We start from the raw sequence: 21,938 nt of genomic DNA on the forward strand, positions 1-21,938 counted from the left end.
GATTCTGCTGTTGTCCAAGACTAAAAGCATTCATTTCTGCAACCATTTCCATTGTGATGACACAATGAGGCTGTCCAGGATGAGCATCGGCTTCTAGTGACTTGTGCCTCTGAAGGAATCGTTTGTGCCATTCCATGACACTTGAACAACTCAGACTGTACTCACCATACACAGCCTTCATCCATTGACACATTTCACGGCCTCCACCTCCGACTGCCATCAAAAATCGAATCACTCCTCGTTGTTCCTGCTTACTCGCCTGCATGTTCGGTAGTGTACGATAACTTGTGTGACCACTTGCTCTTCATCGTGAAACCACACTGTCGCTATGCAGCATCAAACGGTATGCACATATCAATCTGCCTACCAATAGATCGTGCTACCATACCCGCAGCTATGTGGTGCCACCTTACTTGTAAGGCAAAGGCAGACGCATTGACTGGGTTTCGTTTGAATGAACCTCATAGAAAGTGGTTTTTACTTAATGTGTGTTCCCGTGCATGAAGATGCACAGCAAGTGGATCTGTACTGCCATCTGCCTGACTGTTGTCAACAATTCAACTATATCAATGTACAGAACGCTATGAATCAGCTTGGACCTTGGACTACAGTGTGATTTAACATGGGATTTTGCGGTTGCAGACGTGTCAGAACCCATAATAGGTGTGGATGTTTTGGCATATTATCAACTGCTTCCTGACATAGCGAATATGTGGCTTGTCAATGGTGTCATTGGGTTAACAGCTGCAGGTTTTCTTTGAAATGGGGCAGTGCACATGGCTCAGCTCATGCAAGACACCAGTGGTGAGTATGCTGAGATTCCCAACACTGGCAAGAGCTCCGGGAGCACCAAAGGAGATACCCCATGACACTGTGCATCACATACAGTCTCGTGCTGATCTTGCCACTTGGTACCAGGTTGACTTGCCACAAAAAAAGTGGAATTTGATGGCATGATTTGTGAATGTGTGATGCAGCTGTTGAGTTGGCCCTGGTCATGTCCACTACACTTAGTACCAAAGCAGAATGGTAGATGGCACCCTTGTAGCGACTGTTGGGGCTGTAAAAGCTGGATCTGTCCCTGATTGTTACCCCGTCCCATTGCTTTGGGAGTATAATTATGTATTGTGTGGCATGACTGGATTCATTGTTTTAGACTGCGCAAAAGCATATAATCAGATTCTGTTGGCAGGAGCACACACACAAAAGATAGCCCTTATTACTCCTTTTAGCCTTTTTGAGAGTTGGTTCATAACATTTTGCTCACGAGATGAAGCGCAAATGTGGCAAAGATTCATCGACTCCATGCTACAAGGGCTAAAACTTTGTTTGCTTATGTCAGTGACATTTTGTTCTTTTCTATCTCTGTGGAGCAACAATAGCAGCATCTTAATCAAAGTGTTCAGAAGATTGGAATGGTATGGCATTGTTCTAAATACCCCCAAGTATGGCTTCAGCCTGGCACAAGTTGGTTTTTTGAGCCACAGCATCACACCAACAGGTTCGCTGCCCATGCTGGAGAAAGATGAAGCCATTCTGCAGATGACCCAGCCAAAGACCTGCAAGGAACTACATCATTCCCTCAGCATCCTCAATTTCTATTGATGACTTCTACCTCATGTACCAGAGTTGCAAGCACTGTTAACAGCGGCATTCACTGACACAAAGGGCAAGGGAAACTCACCAGTTTCATGAATGGATGAAATGGTCTTGGATTTTGAAGCAACTGAGTGCACCACTTGCAATGGCAGTTGAGTCAGATGGCAGTCAGCATGGCACTGCAACAACTTTGTGATGGAGCATGACAGACACTAGGATTCTTCTGGAATGAGCTATCCCCGTCTCAACAGAAATGGAATGCTGATGACAAAGTGCTTTTAGTGATCTAGGAAGCCATTAAATATTCACGATCTCAACTGGAGGCCAGAGAATCAACCATCTCTACTGACCATAAGCTGCTCGCATGTCTTCCGACAAAATAACATGAATTGTTCACCTCGGTGGCACAACATATTGATCTACATTTCTCAGTGCAGCACAGATATAGAACATATCTCTGGAATATATTGGCTGACTGCCTCTCCCACATTGGGACCATCACTCGTTTCATGGATTTTACAGAACCCGTGGCAGCACAACAGTCAGATAAGCTGCACGATCTGCTTAGGTTGTACTGCTAAATTTCCAGTGACAAATCTCACCTTTTCCTACCCATGCAGATGGCGTTGGATTTTGTTAATAGACATAACTTGCACCATCTAGGAGTTGCTGTTGCAACACGACAATCAGCAAAGTCAACAGATGTGCATTCACCAATTGGTAGTTTTCTGGATACAACAGATCAATTTGCATACATTCATATCAATGTGCTCGGCCCCTTACTTCCAAGGAATGGCCAACGTTATTTATTAACAATGATACACTGCTTCACTGCTTCTCCCACTGGCCGGAAGCTGGATGAGTAGACAACATCTCAGCAGAGACCTTAGGTTCCACCTTTGTTTCTAGTTGGGTGTCACACTTTGGCTGCCATTAGCATGAATCCGACAGTTGAGTCGGCGATATTGTATGGTTACAGGCTGTTTGCTGGTAAGAACAAAGATATGACTTGCAGAATACCACAGAAGCAAACAGCCTGTAACTATATAACATTGCTGGCTTTACTGTCAATACAGCTGTCAAGCACCATCATTATGAAATAAACTGTCATAATTAAACATCATCACAATTAACTGCTCCAGCTAAAGTTTAACACCTACTATAGCTCCACCAACAGCAAAGGAGCAAACTTATTCAGTAGTGTGACAGCAACTGACACATCAATGTCATATGGATGTCAAGACCACCTGATGTAGGTAACAAACCATAATTCTATAATACATTAAATTGTCTAACTCAGAATGTAAAATATTGTACCAAATGATGTGCTTTCCACAGATAACCTGAAGATGGCAATCGTGCCAGAATAGGCATATTGTAATAAACAATATATTCAAACACAGCAGCGTTTTCGTCTCATAGCATAATATATAAATTCTAAAATTTCTGCTCAGTCTTCTTACATTTTGCTCATTAAATATTTGACTACATTGACTTATATTGGTATACAAACTTAAATATTTGTCATTTTTTACATAATTGTTTTCGTACTATTTTGTTTGATACAACTGAATGAAAGTCAGTGATTTCAGCTATGACCTACAGTTTCCCTCAGATCTTTTATTCTGTGGTGTCATTTGGAGGTTAGTTGCCATTTTGGTATCATATTTTATCATTTCTTATTTACAGGTTTTTGTACCTCTTCTATCGAACCCTGGGAATCACAGAGGATGGCCAAAAGTTGTGGCAGAGGATATACAAAGACATATACATGAACTCAAAAGCATTGTGTATGAAGTTAGAGGAAAAATTACTGGTCATACACTACTGCCAATGCCAGCTGGAGTGGAGAGAGTTCACCAAGCCCTAGTTGATATTACTGAGAGGTACAGGCTTACCCGACTGTGTAACTCTTTACCTTATCTGTTAAGTTGCTGCTGGAGTGACTTGAAACACTTGTTACATATGTACAAAAACAAAATAAGTGATGGCAGTCCACAGTGAGACGGCATATCTGAACTGAAGCTGGCATAGGGCTACCAATGAATTGTCTAACTCAGAAGTTAAAATATTGTACCAAGCTCCCAGTGCCTCTGAGGTATTGCCCTTCATATTTACCTCTCGTCTTCCTCATACAAGATGGGCTCTCTTAGTTTGGATCCTGAGTGACATAACTCCCTCCCTCTTCCCCTGCTTCCTCGCCCCTCTGTAGTCCATATAATTGCTTTTTGGCTATAATAAATTTTAAAAAAATGTAGTAACAAGAAACATGTCACTCAATGAATTGAATCTTACTTTACTTCTCTACATAAACATTACTGTTACTAAACAATTTGTTGTATCTGTCACCATCCTTCTGAATTCCCATGTTGTAGTCTGCTGCTACCACTCTGTTAAGCCAGTTGTTCATTGTATTGTTTACCTTGGCATCACTTCCAAAATGTTTCCTGCCTAACAAATTTATGAATCTTGCGAAAAGCCGTTTGTGTTGATTTCATTCTTCAGTTAAGTCTTCAAATCATCTATGGCCATTGTTGAACATTTCACATTGCTTTCACACATTGCATTCATTAGTTACTGTATTATCAAAACATTTCACATTGCTTTTGCACATTTATGTAATTAATTACTTTATTATCATGCATTTCCCCTAGTTTGTGATAAATTTCTATTAACTGAATGCCTGGCCATTCAGAAATCAAATAACATCTCTGACATCACAGTAGATGGGACTTCTTATCACACAGTTAGTTTTAAACAGCCACAGAATGACACAATGCACTTTAACAATTAGTTTGACTTGCCTTCACTCAACACTCATATAAGATGCTGAAGAAGCCTTTGAAGCTTGATTCCAATCTGTTCAGGAATAAAGCTCATAGGTTATTACTCTATCTATTACCCCCATTATTCATCTTTCCTTTCTTTGTAAATAACTTGCACTTACAAAAGCTAAGAATGCTATTGGTGCTCTGTGAATTTATCAGTACAAATAATTGACTTTTGCTATAACTTAAATACTTTGTTATTCACTTTGTTGCTGTGAGTATTCATTACTCGTCTTAGATTATCTGCCACACTTCCAGGCATAATTGCTTAATTTGAAATGAGGTTAAATGCTATGGAAGACTCAAAAAATCGATTAAAAGATGTAAACCAGTCAGTGACAGCACCCTTGACTGTCAGATCTAAAGGAAACTGGCAACCATTCTTCTTCGTTTTGAGAACACCAAACATATGGTGAAGAACTGGAGTTGTATGTTGGATGCCATAGGGGGTATTACTAGAACTTCCATTACTGTGTTCACCATAGGTGACGCCCCCTCCCCCCTGCCCCAAGCAGTTTAGGCTAACTTTGCTTTAGCAACTCACATTGAATTGTGGCAATGCCTGGATTGGGAATGTGTATACTGACCTGTAGTGACACTTTAATGCAGTTTTCTTTTTATTCTGTAATTCGGTACAATGTTCAACAATGATGCCACGAATGCAGTTTTCACTTTGTAACTGAACTAAGTTTCTTGTGTCCTGGCACAGCATGCTGTTTATATTTGCTTACTTACAGATGACTTGAAATTCAGAAAAGTACCAGCTGATACATTTTCTGTCTAGTAATGCCTTATGTCCCACAGATAGCTAATGCAGTCTCTATCTAATAATGCCTCCTCTCTCACAGTTGTCGTGTATTGTAATTTATATAGGATGTGGCCTAACCTTTTTTCTGGTTAAAAGATGAACTATAACATAGTCTCTGTCACCTCACAGGCCCTATTGTTATAAAATGACATGATTAACTGTGAATGCACCACAGCACGTTTTTTTATTGGCTTGTGCTGATGTCGAAGGTAAGTTACACAAGTCATCTCACACTAAGACCATTGTGCAACAAGAGTGATGCTTTGTCAAAAGAGAGTGTTAATTTCTGGATATCCAGCAGACACAATTCTGCTGTAGTATGGATAACAGTTGAAGTACAGTGTGGTATGAAATGGCATGGCAACTGTAAATGTACTTCAAACTTGAAATACATGGGACAGTACAATTCTTGTGGGCAAAAAATCTGAATTACACACAGATTCACTGTGAAATTCTGGGCCAAATGCAGTGTCCAGCCATAGTGAAATTGTGCTAACAATTTGACCATAGCCTCACAGATGTGGGTGATGTTGATCAGAAGACAGGCCATAGATATTTTCCTCGTACAATGATGCACAGGCAATTGAGGAACTGATTTGCAGCAATTTGCATGTTTTTCAGCAATGAGGATGTTTCCACAGCAGTCCTCAAATGGCTCTGTGACCAAGGAGCAGATTTCTATCATTGAGGAACTGAACAGATGGTAGAATGTTCTGACCATTATTTGCAGAGACTTGGTAACTACATTGAAAAATAGTATCATGTATCTCTGTCATTTTGAAATGTAGTGCAGTATTCAGCAGAAGTTACTTGGCCTTCCATAATAATGTGTAACTTACTTTTTTAAGTCCCCTCATAATCACATTCTACATTAGAGATGTATGTATGTATGTTTTGCTTGCAGCGGGTATAGGTCCATGTACACGGAACCAGTGTGATACTAATAATGTTGCAGTGCTTTAGTGATATATCATGCAGAGTAAAAGTACAGTAGTTGTGACAGAGAGCTTTGTGCTGTTGCCAGCATTTTGAATTTACAGTAGCATTTTATCATACTAAAAACTATGCTCTCTCATACTTTTTTATACACTCTTCCTCTTTGGGATTTTACTTCATCCTTTCTCCAATCAATTCATACATACTTTTCCCCGTAGGTGCCTTGTCAAGGTCCTTCTGTATAACTAATTCTTCATTTCTTTCCCCATTTTTCAGTAGCATGATTCTTTTGACCTTTTCTTACCCTGGCTTCTTGTTTTGTTTGTATGAATTCATTTTTTCCCTCCATGATTTGTGGCCATAAGATAGTTATCTTCATTTCTTTGGTGTCTGTTAGTTATTTCAACAAATTATTTAGTAGACACTACTGCATGGCTATTAATCTCCCATTACTGGCCACCACTGTTGAAGAAAAATGGAGAGGATAATAGGTTTATGAACTGTTCACTTAAATTTGATCTTTTAGTTGGTAGCACATTCTTTTAGGAGGGAAATGTCAGTCCTCTTTGTAGCACTAAAATTTTTAATTTTTGATTTCAGTGCATATACAAAATTTGAACCAATATCCATTATGGGATTCGTATAATGTTACAGTAAAATGTTTTTTTTTTTACCCTCCATTTTAGCAAAGGCCAAAAAGTAGACCTGTACTTGAAAAGTGCAATTGAAGGAGTGATCATCAAATGGGCAACACAGATAAATGAAGCTGTAAAGGAAGAATCTTCTGATGCCTTTGAAAATGGCCAGCACCCAACACCTGCAGCTGGTCAGTCACCCTTTTTGTTACTGAAAATAGAAACAATACTACCAACAAAAAATATTTTTTATATTTATTTTACTGTGTAAGTGATTATTGGTTCAATTTCAAAACTTAAAGTGTCAAAGGAACAGTTGGCTGCAATCACCAGCTGTAAGCTGAGGTGACAAAAGTCATGGGATACCTTTTAACATCGTGTTGGTCCTCCTTTTGCCCGGCATAGTTTGGCAATTCGATGTGGCATGGACTAAAGTCGTTGGAAGGCCCCTGCAGAAACATTGAGCCATGATGCCCCTTTAGCTGTCCATAATAACAAAAATCTAGCTGATACAATATTTTATTCACTAACTGACCTCTCAGTGATGTCCCACAAATGTTAGGTGGGATTCATGTTGGGCGATCTGAGTGGCCTGCAATCACTTGAATTATCCAGAACAGTTGTGACCCACTGACATAGCGCATTGTCATCCACAAAAATTCCATTTTCGTTTTGGAACATGAAGTCCATAAATGGCTGCAAATAGTCTCCCGGTAGCCGAACATGACCATTTCCAGTCAGTTATTGGTTCAGTTAAACCAGAGGACCCAGCCCATGCCATGTAAACACAGCCCACACCATTATGGAGCCACCACCAGCTTGTACAGTGCCTTGTTGACAACTTGGGTCCATCACTTCGTGGAGTCTGCGCCACGCTTGAACCCTACCATCAGTCCTTACCAACTGAAATTAATACTCATCTGACCAGGCCATGGTTTTTCAGTTGTGTAGGACCCTACCCATATGGTCATGAGCCCAGGAGAGGTGCTGCAAGTGATTTCGTACTGTTAGCAAAGGCACTTGCATTTGTCATCTGCTGCCATAGCCCATTAATGCCAAATTTCGCTGTACAGCCCTAACAGATATGTTTGTCATACATCCCACATTGATTGCTGCGGTTGTTTGACACAGTGTTGCTTGTTTGTTAGCACTGACAATTCTATGCAAAAGTCACTGCTCTCTATCATTCAGTGAAGGCTGTCGGCCACTGCGTTGCTGAAACATGGTATTCTCAACACACTTGTGTGGATTTTGGAATACTGAATACTCAAATGATTTTTGAAATGGAATGTTACATGTCTCTGGCTCCAACTATCATTCCACATTCAAAGTCTGTTAATTCCTGTCATGCACCCATAATCAAGTTGGAAACCTTTTCACATGAATCACCTGAGTACAAACGACAGCTCTGCCAATGCAATACTTTTTTTACCTCTCGTGTACGCCATACTACCACCACCTGTGTATGTGTAGATCACTATCTCATGACTTTTGTCTATTCAGTGTATAGTTTACTGAGTATGTTTGCATGTAATCCAAGAGTATTACTTACAAAGAAAACTGTGCAGAATGTTCTCAGGTGGATGGTCAGGTAGTTGTGCATGTCTGTCATAAAGATCTGCTTGTGCCCAAAAAATTTTCATACATGGTATATGTCAGAAAAACTGAAGAATTACAGTCATCTGTATCATTTCCAGACCTGCTATTAACATAGAAACAAAATCTGCAAGTAAATGGGAGTACTGACTGGGTTTATTAGGACAAGTGGAGATTTGTAAAGTCTTGGCAGATTAAAACTGTGTATCAGACTGGGTTACAAACCTTGAACATTGTATTTCAGTGGCATTGCTCTTCCCGACTAGTTATCCATGCACAAATTATGATCCACACTCAAAGCTTCAATTCTGCCAGTGCCAGTGCCCATTCTACTTCACAGAAGTTCTCCTATATATCATACTGAAATAGCATTCCTGGAAGAAAGATATAGTGGAGAAACAGCTGAGACACAGCCTAGGAGATTATTTACAGAATTAGTCCTTCACTCACCTGTGAAATATCAGAAGCTACCTTTTTTGCTATATACGTGGACCCTGAAACTGTCTCTTGTACAAGGTTTCACAAGTTCAGGGCAATTTTTTCTTTGCTGTTTTGGGTACAGAGTCAACAACTGTGCTACTTAAAGGCAACATACTATGATTACGCCTTGAAACATTTTTTTGTCCTGTGTGATACATTTAATATCATTTACAAAAATGGGCCTATTTGCCATAATTCTTCCACAGATTTCACATAGTTGTAATGGTACCAGATTGATGGTAACTTGCACGGGGTTGATCCCTCAAGTCATTATTTCCATTCTTCATATGTCCTATGCAGTTTCTTTCACTATTTTTAGCTATAACCGAATCAGTGACTGTGTTCTTCAATGCTGATTGACAAGTGCCTGAGAACTGCTCTGTCCAAAGTAATTCCGTTACTGCTTCCTATGAAAATGATGCGAAGAAAAAAGATAGGTTGGTGGGTAAAATTCATCTGATTGTGAGGTCGTAAGAGATTGAGCAAGCTTAAACTGGACAATGATAGAATGAAATATATCAGTCTAGCATTCAATGTAATTGTTTTATGGAAATAATTGGAAACATATTTCTGGTTGTTGCTTGAGTATTTGAAACCTGCTGCTGCTGCTGCTGCTGAATGTGAATCCAGTGGCTTAACCTCTGCAGTATACTGCCTTAATAAGTAGAAAAAGATACCTAATTATAATTTGTGGCATTAAAAGTTTAGCACATTGCTCAGAGAGGAGATCACCTGCTGTATAAAGGAAAATCGGCTGAATTATTGATAAGCTGCAACACTTTGGGATTATGATGTTTTCTTTAACTATTGTACATTTTTATCTGTTTTCCATATTTTATTGTATTTGCAAAGCTGATTATCTTATATATAAAACTGTAAACTTTGAGAATTTACAATAACTGTATTGCAATATACCACTTAAAGATGATTTCATTTTTAAGGAGCCTCAGGAGGAGCAATAACAAAAATTAGTTGGTCTTCTAAGCTTTATAGTTCTATCGTATTTAAGTACAATGAAGGCTTTCAGGACCAGATGTCTTAGTTCCTATTAAGTCTTCCAGGTCGTATGACCCAATCTATCGATTCTGCAGAGCCATTGCCCATATACCACTAAGTTTCATGGCTTCGTCTTTTCTGTTACAATTGTCCCCGTGATTATGTATTTCGATGGCTTCTCTATATAGCAGTGGATAATACTTAGTCATGTTGTTGTTCTTGTTGATGATGTGGTCTTCAGTTTCAAGACTGGTTTCACCACCTCTCCACACTACTCTGTCGTGTATCAGCATCTTCATCTCCGAATAACTACTGCAACTTACATCTTTCTGAATCTACTTACTGTATTCATGTCCCCTTTATGATTTTTATTTCCCCCCTTCCAATACATACACACTCTTCCCTCCACTAATAAATTTGTGATCTCTTGATTGTCTCAGAATCTGTCCTATAAACCGATCCCTTCTTTTAGTCTACATCTACATGTACATCTACATTCATACTCCGCTAGCTACCCAACGGTGTGTGGCAGAGGGCACTTTACGTGCCACTGTCCCTTCCTTTTCTGTTCCAGTCGCGTATGGTTCGCGGGAAGAATGACTGTCTGAAAGCCTCCGTGCCTGCTCGAATCTCTCTAATTTTACATTTGTGATCTCCACGGGCGGTATAAGTAGGGGGGAGCAGTATATTTGATACCTCATCCAGAAACGCACCCTCTCGAAACCTGGCGAGCAAGCTACACCGCGATGCAGAGCGCCTTTCTTGCAGAGTCCGCCACTTGAGTTTGCTAAACATCTCCGTAACGCTATCACGGTTACCAAATAACCCTGTGACGAAACGCGCCGCTCTTCTTTGGATCTTCTCTATCTCCTCCGTCAACCCGATCTGGTACGGATCCCACACTGATGAGCAATACTCAAGTATAGGTCGATGAGTGTTTTGTAAGCCACCTCCTTTGTTGATGGACTACATTTTCTAAGGACTCTCCCAATGAATCTCAACCTGGTACCCGCCTTAGCAACAATTAATTTTATATGATCATTCCATTTCAAATCGTTCCGCACGCATACTCCCAGATATTTAACAGAAGTAACTGCTACCAGTGTTTGTTCCGCTATCATATAATCATACAATAAAGGATCCTTCTTTCTATGTATTTGCAATACATTACATTTGTCTATGTTAAGGGTCAGTTGCCACTCCCTACACCAAGTGCCTATTCGCTGCCGATCTTCCTGTATTTCGCTACAATTTTCTAATGCTGCAACTTCTCTGTATACTACAGCATCATCCGCGAAAAGCCGCATGGAACTTCCGACACTATCTACTAGGCCATTTATGTATATTGTGAAAAGCAATGGTCCCATAACACTCCCCTGTGGCACGCCAGAGGTTACTTTAACGTCTGTAGACGTCTCTCCATTGACAACAACATGCTGTGTTCTGTTTGCTAAAAACTCTTCAATCCAGCCACACAGCTGGGCTGATATTCCATAGGCTCTTACTTTGTTTATCAGGCGACAGTGCGGAACTGTATCGAACGCCTTCCGGAAGTCAGCTGCAGCTCATTTTGCTATTTCCCCTAGTCAGTGAAGAGTTTCATGTTCTTTTAGTCTTGTATGCACCGTTATGGTGGTAGATCATCCAAGAAAGAGGCAGGTGGAACAGGACTACTGATCAGGTGAATACAGGGTTATAAATACCAAACTAGATAGCGGTAATACAGGAGTATTGAAAACTCCATCCGAACAGGCCTTGGAAGGCCCAACAGTACTGATCGGTTGTTGCGTCATGCTCAGCCCATGGGCATCACTGGATGCGGATATGGAGGGGCATGTGGTCAGCACAATGCTCTCCCGCATGTCAGTGTACGAGACTGGAGGCGCTACTTCTCAATCAAGTAGCTCCTTAGTTTGTCTCACAGGGGCTGAGTGCACCCTGCCTGCCAGCAGCATTTGGCAGATGGTATGGTTGCCCATCCACATGCTACCCCATCCTGGCAGCGCCTAACTTCGGTGATACAGGTACCAGTGTTTACACTGTGGCAAGGCTGTTGGCAATACAGGAGTAGGTTTAATTAATAATGAGAAAATAGGAATGCAGGTAAGCTACAATGAAAAGCATAGTGAACGCATTGTCACATCCAAGATTGACACAAAACCAACACCTTTCACAGTAGTACAAGTTTATGTGCCAACTAGCTCTACAAATGATGAACAGATTGAAGAAATATGTGATGGGATAAAAGAAATTATTCAGATAGTTAAAGGAGATGATAATGTAATTTTGATGGAGGACTGGAATTTGATAATGCGAAGGGAAGAGAAGGAAAAATTCTAGGAACTTTGCAAACGGCATAATTGAACCACCACTAACGTTTAGTTTAAGAGTCAATGACATAAGGTTGTACACATAAAAGAGACCAGGAGACTGCGGAAGTTTCCTGATTGGTAGTACAATGTTAAGACAGAGATTTCAAAACCTGATTTTAAGTTGTAAGACATTTCCAGGGGCAGATGTGGACTCTGACCACAATTTGCACTTCACAAAATGAAAAAAAAAGTGTATCCTTTGACTATAATATCAATGAGTCAGTGTTGGAATCAGCCAACTCCTACAAGTACCTAGGTGTAACACTTTGTTGAAATGTGAAATGGAATGATCACATAGGTTCAGTTATGGGTAAAGCAGGTGGTAGACTTTAGTTTGTTTGTAGAATACTGGGGAAGTGCAATCAGTCTACAAAAGAGATTTGCTTACAAATCACTTGTGTGACTGGTTCTAGAACATTGATCAAGTGTGTGGGACCCATACTAGATAGGCCTAACAGGGAATATTGAACATGTACAGAGAAGGGCAGCTCAAACACATTTAGGTTTGTTTAATCCATGGTAGAGTGTCACAGAAATACTGAAGGAACTGAAATGGCAGACTCTTGAAGAGAGATGTAAACTATCGTGTCTGACAAATGTCCTGATTGTACACCTCATTCACTTGAAATGTGTAATAAGCAATCACATCTGTGCTAGTAAAACTCTCCAGACTTGTAATGGCTTTTACTGTATCACACGATACTGCACAATTGCAGCAGTAACCCAACCATTAGCATGTTGAGGTTTATCTTTCTGCGTAGGTATAAAATTCAGAACATACCTGCTACACAATGACAGGCCTTGTTGAATCCCTTGCGCTCTGACATTACTACTTGTATAACTTCTATGTCATAAATGGCCTTATAGACCAACAGCTGAGAATGCCTAAAGCTCATCCTATAGCATGGCATCTCCATTAACTGTTCAATGCTATTGCACTTGCAGCTGCACAACAGCTGATGCTGTCTTTCCAGATACATTACTTATTTAGCCTTGTGCCGGCCTTCAGCCTTATCAGTTTCTGCCCTGGCCAGATGCAGAATAAAATTCCGCTCAACTCCTAGTCAAACAAGATAGTTGCACGAGCATCACGCCCAAAGTGATGTCAGCTCACGGAGATGCTCAGAGGTGCCTCGCATCCTAGGGTGCACCTGAGAGCTACAACACCGAGAAGAATCCCTTCTTGGCTTTTGGCAAGATCAGTGTGTAGTATGATCAATGTGTGTGTCTCTTATATAAGACATTCATAGGAGATAAGGAAAGGAAACATAATTTATATCAGTTGCGATAATAGAAGGTAACATCAGCAGAAACTTTAATTTTTTACAAAGTCCATCTCAATTAAACCATACAGCACTTCCTGAAAAAATCTGTTAACAAAGTTTCAAGAATCGGTTTTAAATGATTGCTCTCAGGATATACTACAACCCCCTATGTATCACTCACACAGGGATCGTGAGGATAAGATTATGGTAATTACTGGAAGCACAGAAGCATTCAAACACTCGTTCTTCCCACGCTCCATATGTCAACGCAACAGGAAGAAAACCAAATAACTACTACAATGGGACCTACTCTCTGCCGTGCACCTCACGGTGGTTTGCAGAGTATAGGTGTAGATGTAGATTTATTGGTTATGCACTATAGATTAAAACTAAAGAAATTGCAAAAAGGTAGAAAATTATGGAGATAGAACCTGAATAAGTTGAAAGAACTGGAGGTTGTTCAGTGTTTCAGAGGGAGCATTAGACAACAGTTAACAGGGGAAAGGAATACAGTAGAAAATGAGTGGGTAGTTTTGAGAGATGAAATAGTGAAGGCAGCAGAGGCTTAAATATGTGAGAAGACAAGGCCTTGGATAACACAGGAGATGCTGAATTTAATTAATGAAAGAAGAAACTATAAAAATGTAGCAAATTAAGCAGAAAAAGGGAATACAAACGTCTAAAACATGAGATTGGCAGGAAGTGCAAAATGCCTAAGCAGGATCAGTGAAAGAGGAATGTAAGGCTTTAGTAGCATATTTCACCAGGGGAAAGATAGTTACCGCTTACAGGAAAATTGAAAAAATCCTATGGAGAAAAGAGAAGCAGCTGTATGAATATCATAGATGAAGTTGAAGGTGATATTATAGAAATGGAAGAGGATGTAGATGAAGATGAGGTGGGAGATATGATAAATGTGAGAAGAATTTGACAGAGCACTGAAAGAATTTGACAGTGCACTGAAAGACTTAAGTCAAAACAAAGCTCAAGGGGTAGACAGGTATGTGTCAGAACTCTTGGTAGTCTTGGGGGAGCTTACCATGACGGAACTCTTCACCCAGTATGCAACATGAATGAGGCAGGCAAAATATCCTCAGACTTCAAGAATGTAATAATTCCAATTCCAAGGAAAAGAGGTGCTGACAGTTGAGAATAGTACCGAAATATCAGTTTAATGAGTCATGGTTGCAAAATACTAAAGAACGAAAAAACTGATAGAAGCTGACCTCAGGGAAGATCAGTTTCATTTCTGGAGAAATGTATGAACATGGGAGACACTACTGACCCTATATGACTTAACTTAGAAGATAGATTAAGGAAAGGAAAACCTACATTTATAGCCTTTGTAGACTTAGAAAACTTTTGACAATGTTGATTGGAATAATCTCTTTGAAATTCTGAAGGCAGCAGGGTAAAATACAGGGAGCAAAAGGCTATTTACAACTAGTACAAAAACCAGATGATAGTTATAAGAGTCAAGGGGCATGAAAACGACACAGTGGTTGAAAAGGGAGTGAGGATTGTAGCCTATCCCCAATGTTATTCAATCTGTACACTGACCAGGGAGTGAAGGAATCCAAAGAAAAATTTGGAATAGTAATTAAAGTTCCATAAGAAGAAATAAAAACTTTGAGGTTTGTTGATGACATTGTAATTCTGTCAGAGACAGCAAATGACTTGGAAGAGCTGTTGATCAGAATTTACAGTGTCTTGAAAGGAGGGAATAAGATGAAGATCAACAAAAACAAAACAGTGATAATGAAATGTCGTTGAATTTAATCAGGTGATGCTGAGGGAATTAGATTAGGAAACAAACACTTAAAGTAGTTGACGAGTTTTGTTATTTGGGCAACGAAATAACTAATGATGGCTGAAGTAGAGAGGTTACAAAATGTAAACTGAGAATGGCAAGAAAAGTGTTTCTGAAGAAGAGAAATTTGTTAACATTGATTATAGATTTAAGTTTTAGGAAGTCCTGTCTGAAAGTATTTGTATGGATTGTAGCCATGTATGGAAATGAAACATGGACAATCTACAGTTTAGACAAGAAGAGAACAGAAGTTTTTGAAATGTGGTCCCACAGAAGAATGCTGAAGGTTAGATGTGTAGGTCACAAACTAATGAGGAGAAGATACTGAATATAACTGGGAAGAAAAGAAATTTGTGTTAACACATGTGTAGAATGTAGAATGAGGGATCGTTTGATAGGACACATTCTGAGGCATCAAGAGATCAGCAGTTTAGTACTGGAAGTTTTTCTTGTGTGTGTGTGTGTGTGTGTGTGTGTGTGTGTGTGTGTGTGTGTGTGTGTGTTTGGCTGGGGGGGGGGGGGGGGGGGAGGTTAAAAATTGTGGAGTACAGAGGAATACAATAAGCGGATTCAGAAGGATATGAGTTGTAGTAGTTATTCAGAGATGAAGAGGTTTGCACTGGATAGAGTAGCATGGACAGCTGCATCAAACCAATCTTTGGACTGGACATCACAATTACGACAACAACAACAACATCATTTAGATAACAAAAGGATTCTTTTAGAGCTATTTTACCATGTAGCCAAAACACAAATCTGTCATCCACAAATCGATACCATCAAAATGGTTTTGTATTTGCTTTTGATAGAGCTGACTGTTAGAATTTCCCTCTAGAAAAATTAGCAATCACAGGACCTTGTGGGTTACCTCATAATATGCATTATCCCATTGGAAATGACTAGAAGTAAAGTAGTGTCTAAAAAGAGCCATCAAATCCCTTGGGAAAACTTTGGTTGTGTAAATAATATCTTCATTAATGGAAATCATAGTGAATAAAGATACCATGTCAAAACTTAAAAGAAAATCTTAGGAGTTAAAATTAGTTCTTTAGATTTCTTGGTAAAATGATGAGATATTTGAAAGATATTCTTGTGTAAGTTTTGGCATAGTGTTTTTATTCACTATGATCTGTGTTAACAAAGTTATGATCTACCTACGTAACGTTTCTTTTTTGTAGGCAATCTGACTGCTCTCTTTGGACATTTTCTTATTTCTTGTCAGGTCCAATGAACAGTGAATGTTATGAGCAAGTTGATTGTGTTGCAATGGTTAAGCCATTAAACCCTTCAATTGCAATTTTTTTAATGGAAAAATTTGAACAGTCAGCTCTATAAAAAGCAAATAAGAAACAATGTCGATGGCATAAATTTGTGTATGATACATTTGTGGTTTGTCCATCCAAATGATATAAATCCAAAACTCCAGTTTACCTTGGGAATGGAAAACAACAGTACAGTATGCTTTTTGGAAGTTTTATTTATGAGACAGAGTAATGGAAGGTTGAAAAATAAGTTCTTTTAGAAAGTCACTCATGCAGACAGAAATTTGTATAAGATCTCCAACCACCATCCACAACAAAAGAGAGGTGTCATTAAAAGTCTTGTTGACAGAGCCAAAAGAATTTCCATGCTGGACCACTTGGATGCCAAATGAAAACATCTGAAGCAGAGTTTTGAGAAAAAAATGGTTATTCAGGCAAAGAAGTAAATAGGTTTGTGCGATCAAATAACAGTAGGCCAAAAGACAAAGATTAAACACAGTGATGGAATATGTAATGTAAAAGCTTAAATTTGACCCAAATTTTATTAAATCTTTTCAATTAAATTTTAACTATAAAAATTGATAAATGAAAGTATTGATGTTTTCAAATAATTTTAAATGTATCGATGTTTGCTAATGATGTTAAATGTCTTTGACAGTCTATTAAAAGTAAGTGGAGTTACGGATGTTGTTTACAGAAAGCAAAAGCATAATAATGAATGTTTTTCTGTTTTTATAGTGACCGTAATATTCATAGGTTAATTGAAAATGTATAATACTGTCAACAAGCAAATCCACTTTGGGTTTTCAATCTATAGTTGTGTGGATGACCTTGGCACTAAGTGGCACAGAAAGGACAGAATGAAATGAAAAGTCAGCAATTGCAGGCAGGGTGGCCTGGTGTACACACATGGCTGTGCCATGTATGGCAGTGTCAAAATTGAGCGAGTGCTAAAACTCCATAATCGCGTGAAAGTTGGCGAGCTAGTGGCATTTGTGTCATAAAGTTGTCTTCCAAAATTGCAGTTTATGGAAAGCAAGAATATCCAACATTATCTAAGATGGAATTTGGAACTGATGCAGCTTCAAGGAAAATGGCTACCGCAAGCAGCGTGGTAGTAACAAACTAATTCTGTATTAACTGGAGATGTGAAAAGCATTATCATTTGCAGTCTTCAACTACAGCACCACAACAGCCCCTATAAACAAGGCAACACTTTTTATTAAATCTGCATAATCAGAAATGTCTTGAATATTACAGTCACAAGTCTCATATCTAATTATTGAACAGAGTCAGTTTTGTTTAAAAGTATCTGTTAACCCTTGAGTGAGTGAACCTATGTATAAAATGTGCCAAACACAAATAAAATTGTTTTGCATCATTCCCTTGTCTTTTTTTTCATGGTCGCAAGCCCATACCTACTCATTTTTTATTGCTGTACCTAACACAGTGATAAATTGTGTTGTCATATCAAGAAAATGACCCACATTAAGAGCTAGAATCACAATCCCCCAATGATGCATTTGTCTATGAGATAATGAGTAATTGAATAAGCAGTTGTATGTGATGTGATGCAACTGTGTCATTTAATGCTTCGACTGGGGCATTACTGTGAGATAACACCTGTTCGTGTCAACAGAGTGATATAATGAAATTTTATTTCATTGTTTAATTAAACAGTGCTTTAGCTCATATCGTGAAAGTTTATTTTTTGTTGTTTAACCAAACTAAGCTTGAACTATGAATTTGCTCTTACTTGTTTACCTTGGTAAAATAAAGACAGCTATTCTTTACATGTGTACAACAAGTATGCCACCTGCCTGCTTTTGTTATGAAATTCGGCGTGCCCACTCGAGGGGTACAGTCATTATCCTAAAGTCACAAAATGAATCCTTACTTCCTTGTCACTGTGCTAAAATAATTTTGAGTAACTTTAAACAGTCTAAAGAGCATATAAAACAATTTCAAAATTACGACAATAGAAGACTGTCACCAGTATATTGAGTTGGAAAATACAGCTTTAAATTTATTTTTGTGGACATAAAATTATCTTTTTGCATTGCTAATTCACTAACAGCTTCAGATTTTGAGATTACTTTCAGATAATTTTCAGTTATTAAGTTTTCATTAATGCATAACTGCCAATATTGAAGGTGGTAGGTACTGACCTGTGTAAGAAGCTCGCAGCTTGCAAATACATCTTGATTCCAAGTAGAACTTTGAAAATTAGTTGTAGGAAAGTAAATTCATTTTAGTAACAATTAAATATTTTCTGAACAAATAAAGTTAAATTGCTCCTTCATATCTGGTGACCACACTTCTTAGTATCTTTTTGTGAGGGACAGTTGTAAGATATTACAATACCTGTCTATAATGCATTGACTACTGTGGTAAGGATAAAACAAGTTAGGCAGTGCAGTGTATTTAGTGTAATATCCTTTTTTGTATGCAGAAATTATTGCATGTCAAGCCGTGTCATCCTTATTGTGGGGTGGGTCTTTTCATGAGATCCTGAAAACTACTACTGCGGTCAGCCAGAAAATGATGGAAAACACATTGACCATAATTTCCAGTCTGCAAGTACACATTCTTTTTGTACTTAATGAAGAAAGTGTTTCTACTCTCTGTTTACTCAGCAGGATCAGGAACTAAGTTTATAAATAAAAAGTTTGAGTTCTCACTGATTCAATTATATTTTTACAAAATTCACACATGAGAATATTAATAATATTAATAATAATAATGTCTTTATCATAAATAGCAGCAGTTCAGAGGCAACCTCTACTATAACTTTTCATTAAATGGTCTTTCGCCCTGACTTTTAATAATCAAAGTCAATTGCTTGCCACAAAAGTGGAAAATAATCTCACAACTTGCTACGCAGTTTTGAAACATTATGGGTAGCACGCAAACAATTACTTTCCCAAAATCTAACTAATCCAGGATGGTGTACAGTCGTCACGAGTTCATTTTCTGTCTTTACTGAAAACGTGTTTAGTTGCAGCCTGGCTATGACGTCATCTAAGGCAGTGCGTAAGCTGACGTTTGGCTGATGCGGACCATGTGATAACTGGGTGCAAAGTGTGTGTCACAGCCTCTCAGCTGTGTATTTATATATGGGTTCAGCACCCAGCTGAAGGGAACACCTGCTGTCATCTGCTCTTATGTCCCAGTAGCAACCTCTAAATGGTCACTTTATTGGACACATTATTTTATAACACTGTCATGAATCAATTTAGGATCTTAATAATTTTATGTGAATGGAATTAAGTTGGCTTTCTAGAATCTAGAAAAAGTTTTAGCTTGCCTTCATTTAAACTTTGTCGTCTAGAATTTTTGAAATGGAACTGACAGTAGAACATGACATTTGAACTACAACATTAAGAGGCCTTGTATTGATTATTATTTACATTAAGATCTTGAAACTTGTTGTAGCATTATTATTAAATGGGTTTCATCAGGTGCTGTAATAAGAACTATCTGTCATAAATAAAAATCATACTTAATCTATTACAAATAAGGACAGTTTTTTTCCAAATTTTGTTTTCAGAAAATTACTTGAAAACTATTAGAGGTAGCTTAATGGGGTCACATAGTTAATATTTTTATATCAAACTGACACTTCATACTGAGTTTCATCTTTGTAAGTTACTATTTAGCACCTTCAATTTTTCTTAAAAATGCCAATTTTGACCAAAATATTGTGCTGGTCAAGTTGAAACTTGTGACAGTTGATTTTGACATACATTTGCACATTCTGAACAATTTTTGGTTTTCTGGCTTTATTATTTAGTGCCTTTTTTTCTTAAAACTGTGTTTAGGTAAATATGTTCATCTGATCACTCTAGGATTTAACAATTTTAAAATTAATATACTGAAGAGTATGCTGACAAAGTTTGGAAAAGCTACTTTAATTTGTAATTTCATCCTTAGACTATAGCGCAATTACTTGAATGCTGCACACAGGCACTTTATGATGATGTGGCTGTAGTAGCAGTGAACTGGTGTAAGTCCCAGCACACTTGCTCACCCCTCTCAAATGATACAGCACTTGTTTTACCACATTATCATACTTGGAAGAGGCTCAGCGAGAAAATTAGTTGCCACTAATCAGTAATATTCCATTAGGCTACACAGTAAAAAAAATCAGTAATTAAATATTGTTAGAGTTAGTAAACGTGGTAATAGTGGTATTGTACAGATTAAATACCAATGCTCAGCTAAATGAACAAGAGGTGTTAGTTTTCTGGGAAGAGAAACAGGATGCTCAGGGAAGCCACTATTTGCAACGATACAAGATGCAGTGACTGGGTTGTGTGCCATAAAACACACCAATACAGCAGCATGATTTTTTAAGCTCTAGGAATTGAAGCATTTATTTATATTGGGTAACTTAGAGCATTATACTGTATAATATTAAATATGATAGGAAGTAAACTCGGTAAAAATGAGGTGAAATGATTGTTTGGCATTGATGGCCGGGAGGCCCCCATCTGGTAAGGTTTGGCTGTCGGATTGCATTTCTTATATCAGGTGACACCACATGTCGGTGACTTGCATGTCAGTGATAATGAAATGATAGTGAGGACAACACAACACCCAGTCCACGAGCGAAGAAAGTCTTCACCTCGGCTGGGAATTGAACCCAGGCTCGCTGCATGCAAGGTAAACATGTTACAACTCAGCTAAGCAGGCAGACAATAAACACAGTTATTACAATAGCGAAAAGTTGCTAGTTTCATAATTAAAATCAAACAATGGAAATTTTCGGATGGAATGTGACAGTATTATGTATGAAGAGGATAGTTGCCACTCACCACATAATGGAGAATAAACTGGGTAGTGGGGGTACCGAGAAGGCTAGGGCTTGGAGGAGGTGGTGTAACTGGATAGTGGTGTGGAACAGTAAAGAGCTGCTTATGGGAGCATGCAAGGACGAGGTAGAGAGAGGGCATGACAGCTAGGTGCAGTCAGGTGGTTATATGGAGGGCAGGGCAGGATGTAGTGGAAAAGGAGGAAGTAAAAAGACTGAGGGTGTTTTGGCAGAGCAGAGGGCTGCGTAGTGCTGGAATGGGAACAGGGAAGGGGCAAGATGGGTAAGGCAATGACTAACAAAGATCAAGGCCAGGAGAGTTACCGGAATGTAGGATATATTGCAGGGAGAGTTCCCACATGCGCAGCTCAGAAAAGCTGGTGTTTGTGGGAAGGCTCCAGATGGCACAAGCTGTGAAGCAGTCACTGAAATGAAGGATGTCATGTTGGGCAGCATGCTCAGAAGGGTGGTCCACTTCTTTCTTGGCCACAGTTTGTGGGTGGCCATTCATGTGGACATACAGCTTGTTGGTTGTCAT

General features: G+C 38.8%; 1 protein-coding gene across 1 annotated transcript in view; it reads left to right on the top strand.

The window, feature by feature from the left end:
• LOC126335984 (dynein beta chain, ciliary-like) overlaps positions 1–21,938 on the top strand; it is a 782,187-nt gene that overhangs the window by 16,686 nt on the left and 743,563 nt on the right. The window contains exons 3-4 of the mRNA XM_049999461.1: positions 3,289–3,485; positions 6,858–6,997. Coding sequence (XP_049855418.1) covers positions 3,289–3,485; positions 6,858–6,997 — 337 coding nt within the window. The remainder of the gene's footprint in view (positions 1–3,288; positions 3,486–6,857; positions 6,998–21,938) is intronic.

This window comes from Schistocerca gregaria, chromosome 2, assembly GCF_023897955.1.
Source record: "Schistocerca gregaria isolate iqSchGreg1 chromosome 2, iqSchGreg1.2, whole genome shotgun sequence".
Taxonomy (NCBI): Eukaryota; Metazoa; Arthropoda; class Insecta; order Orthoptera; family Acrididae; genus Schistocerca; species Schistocerca gregaria.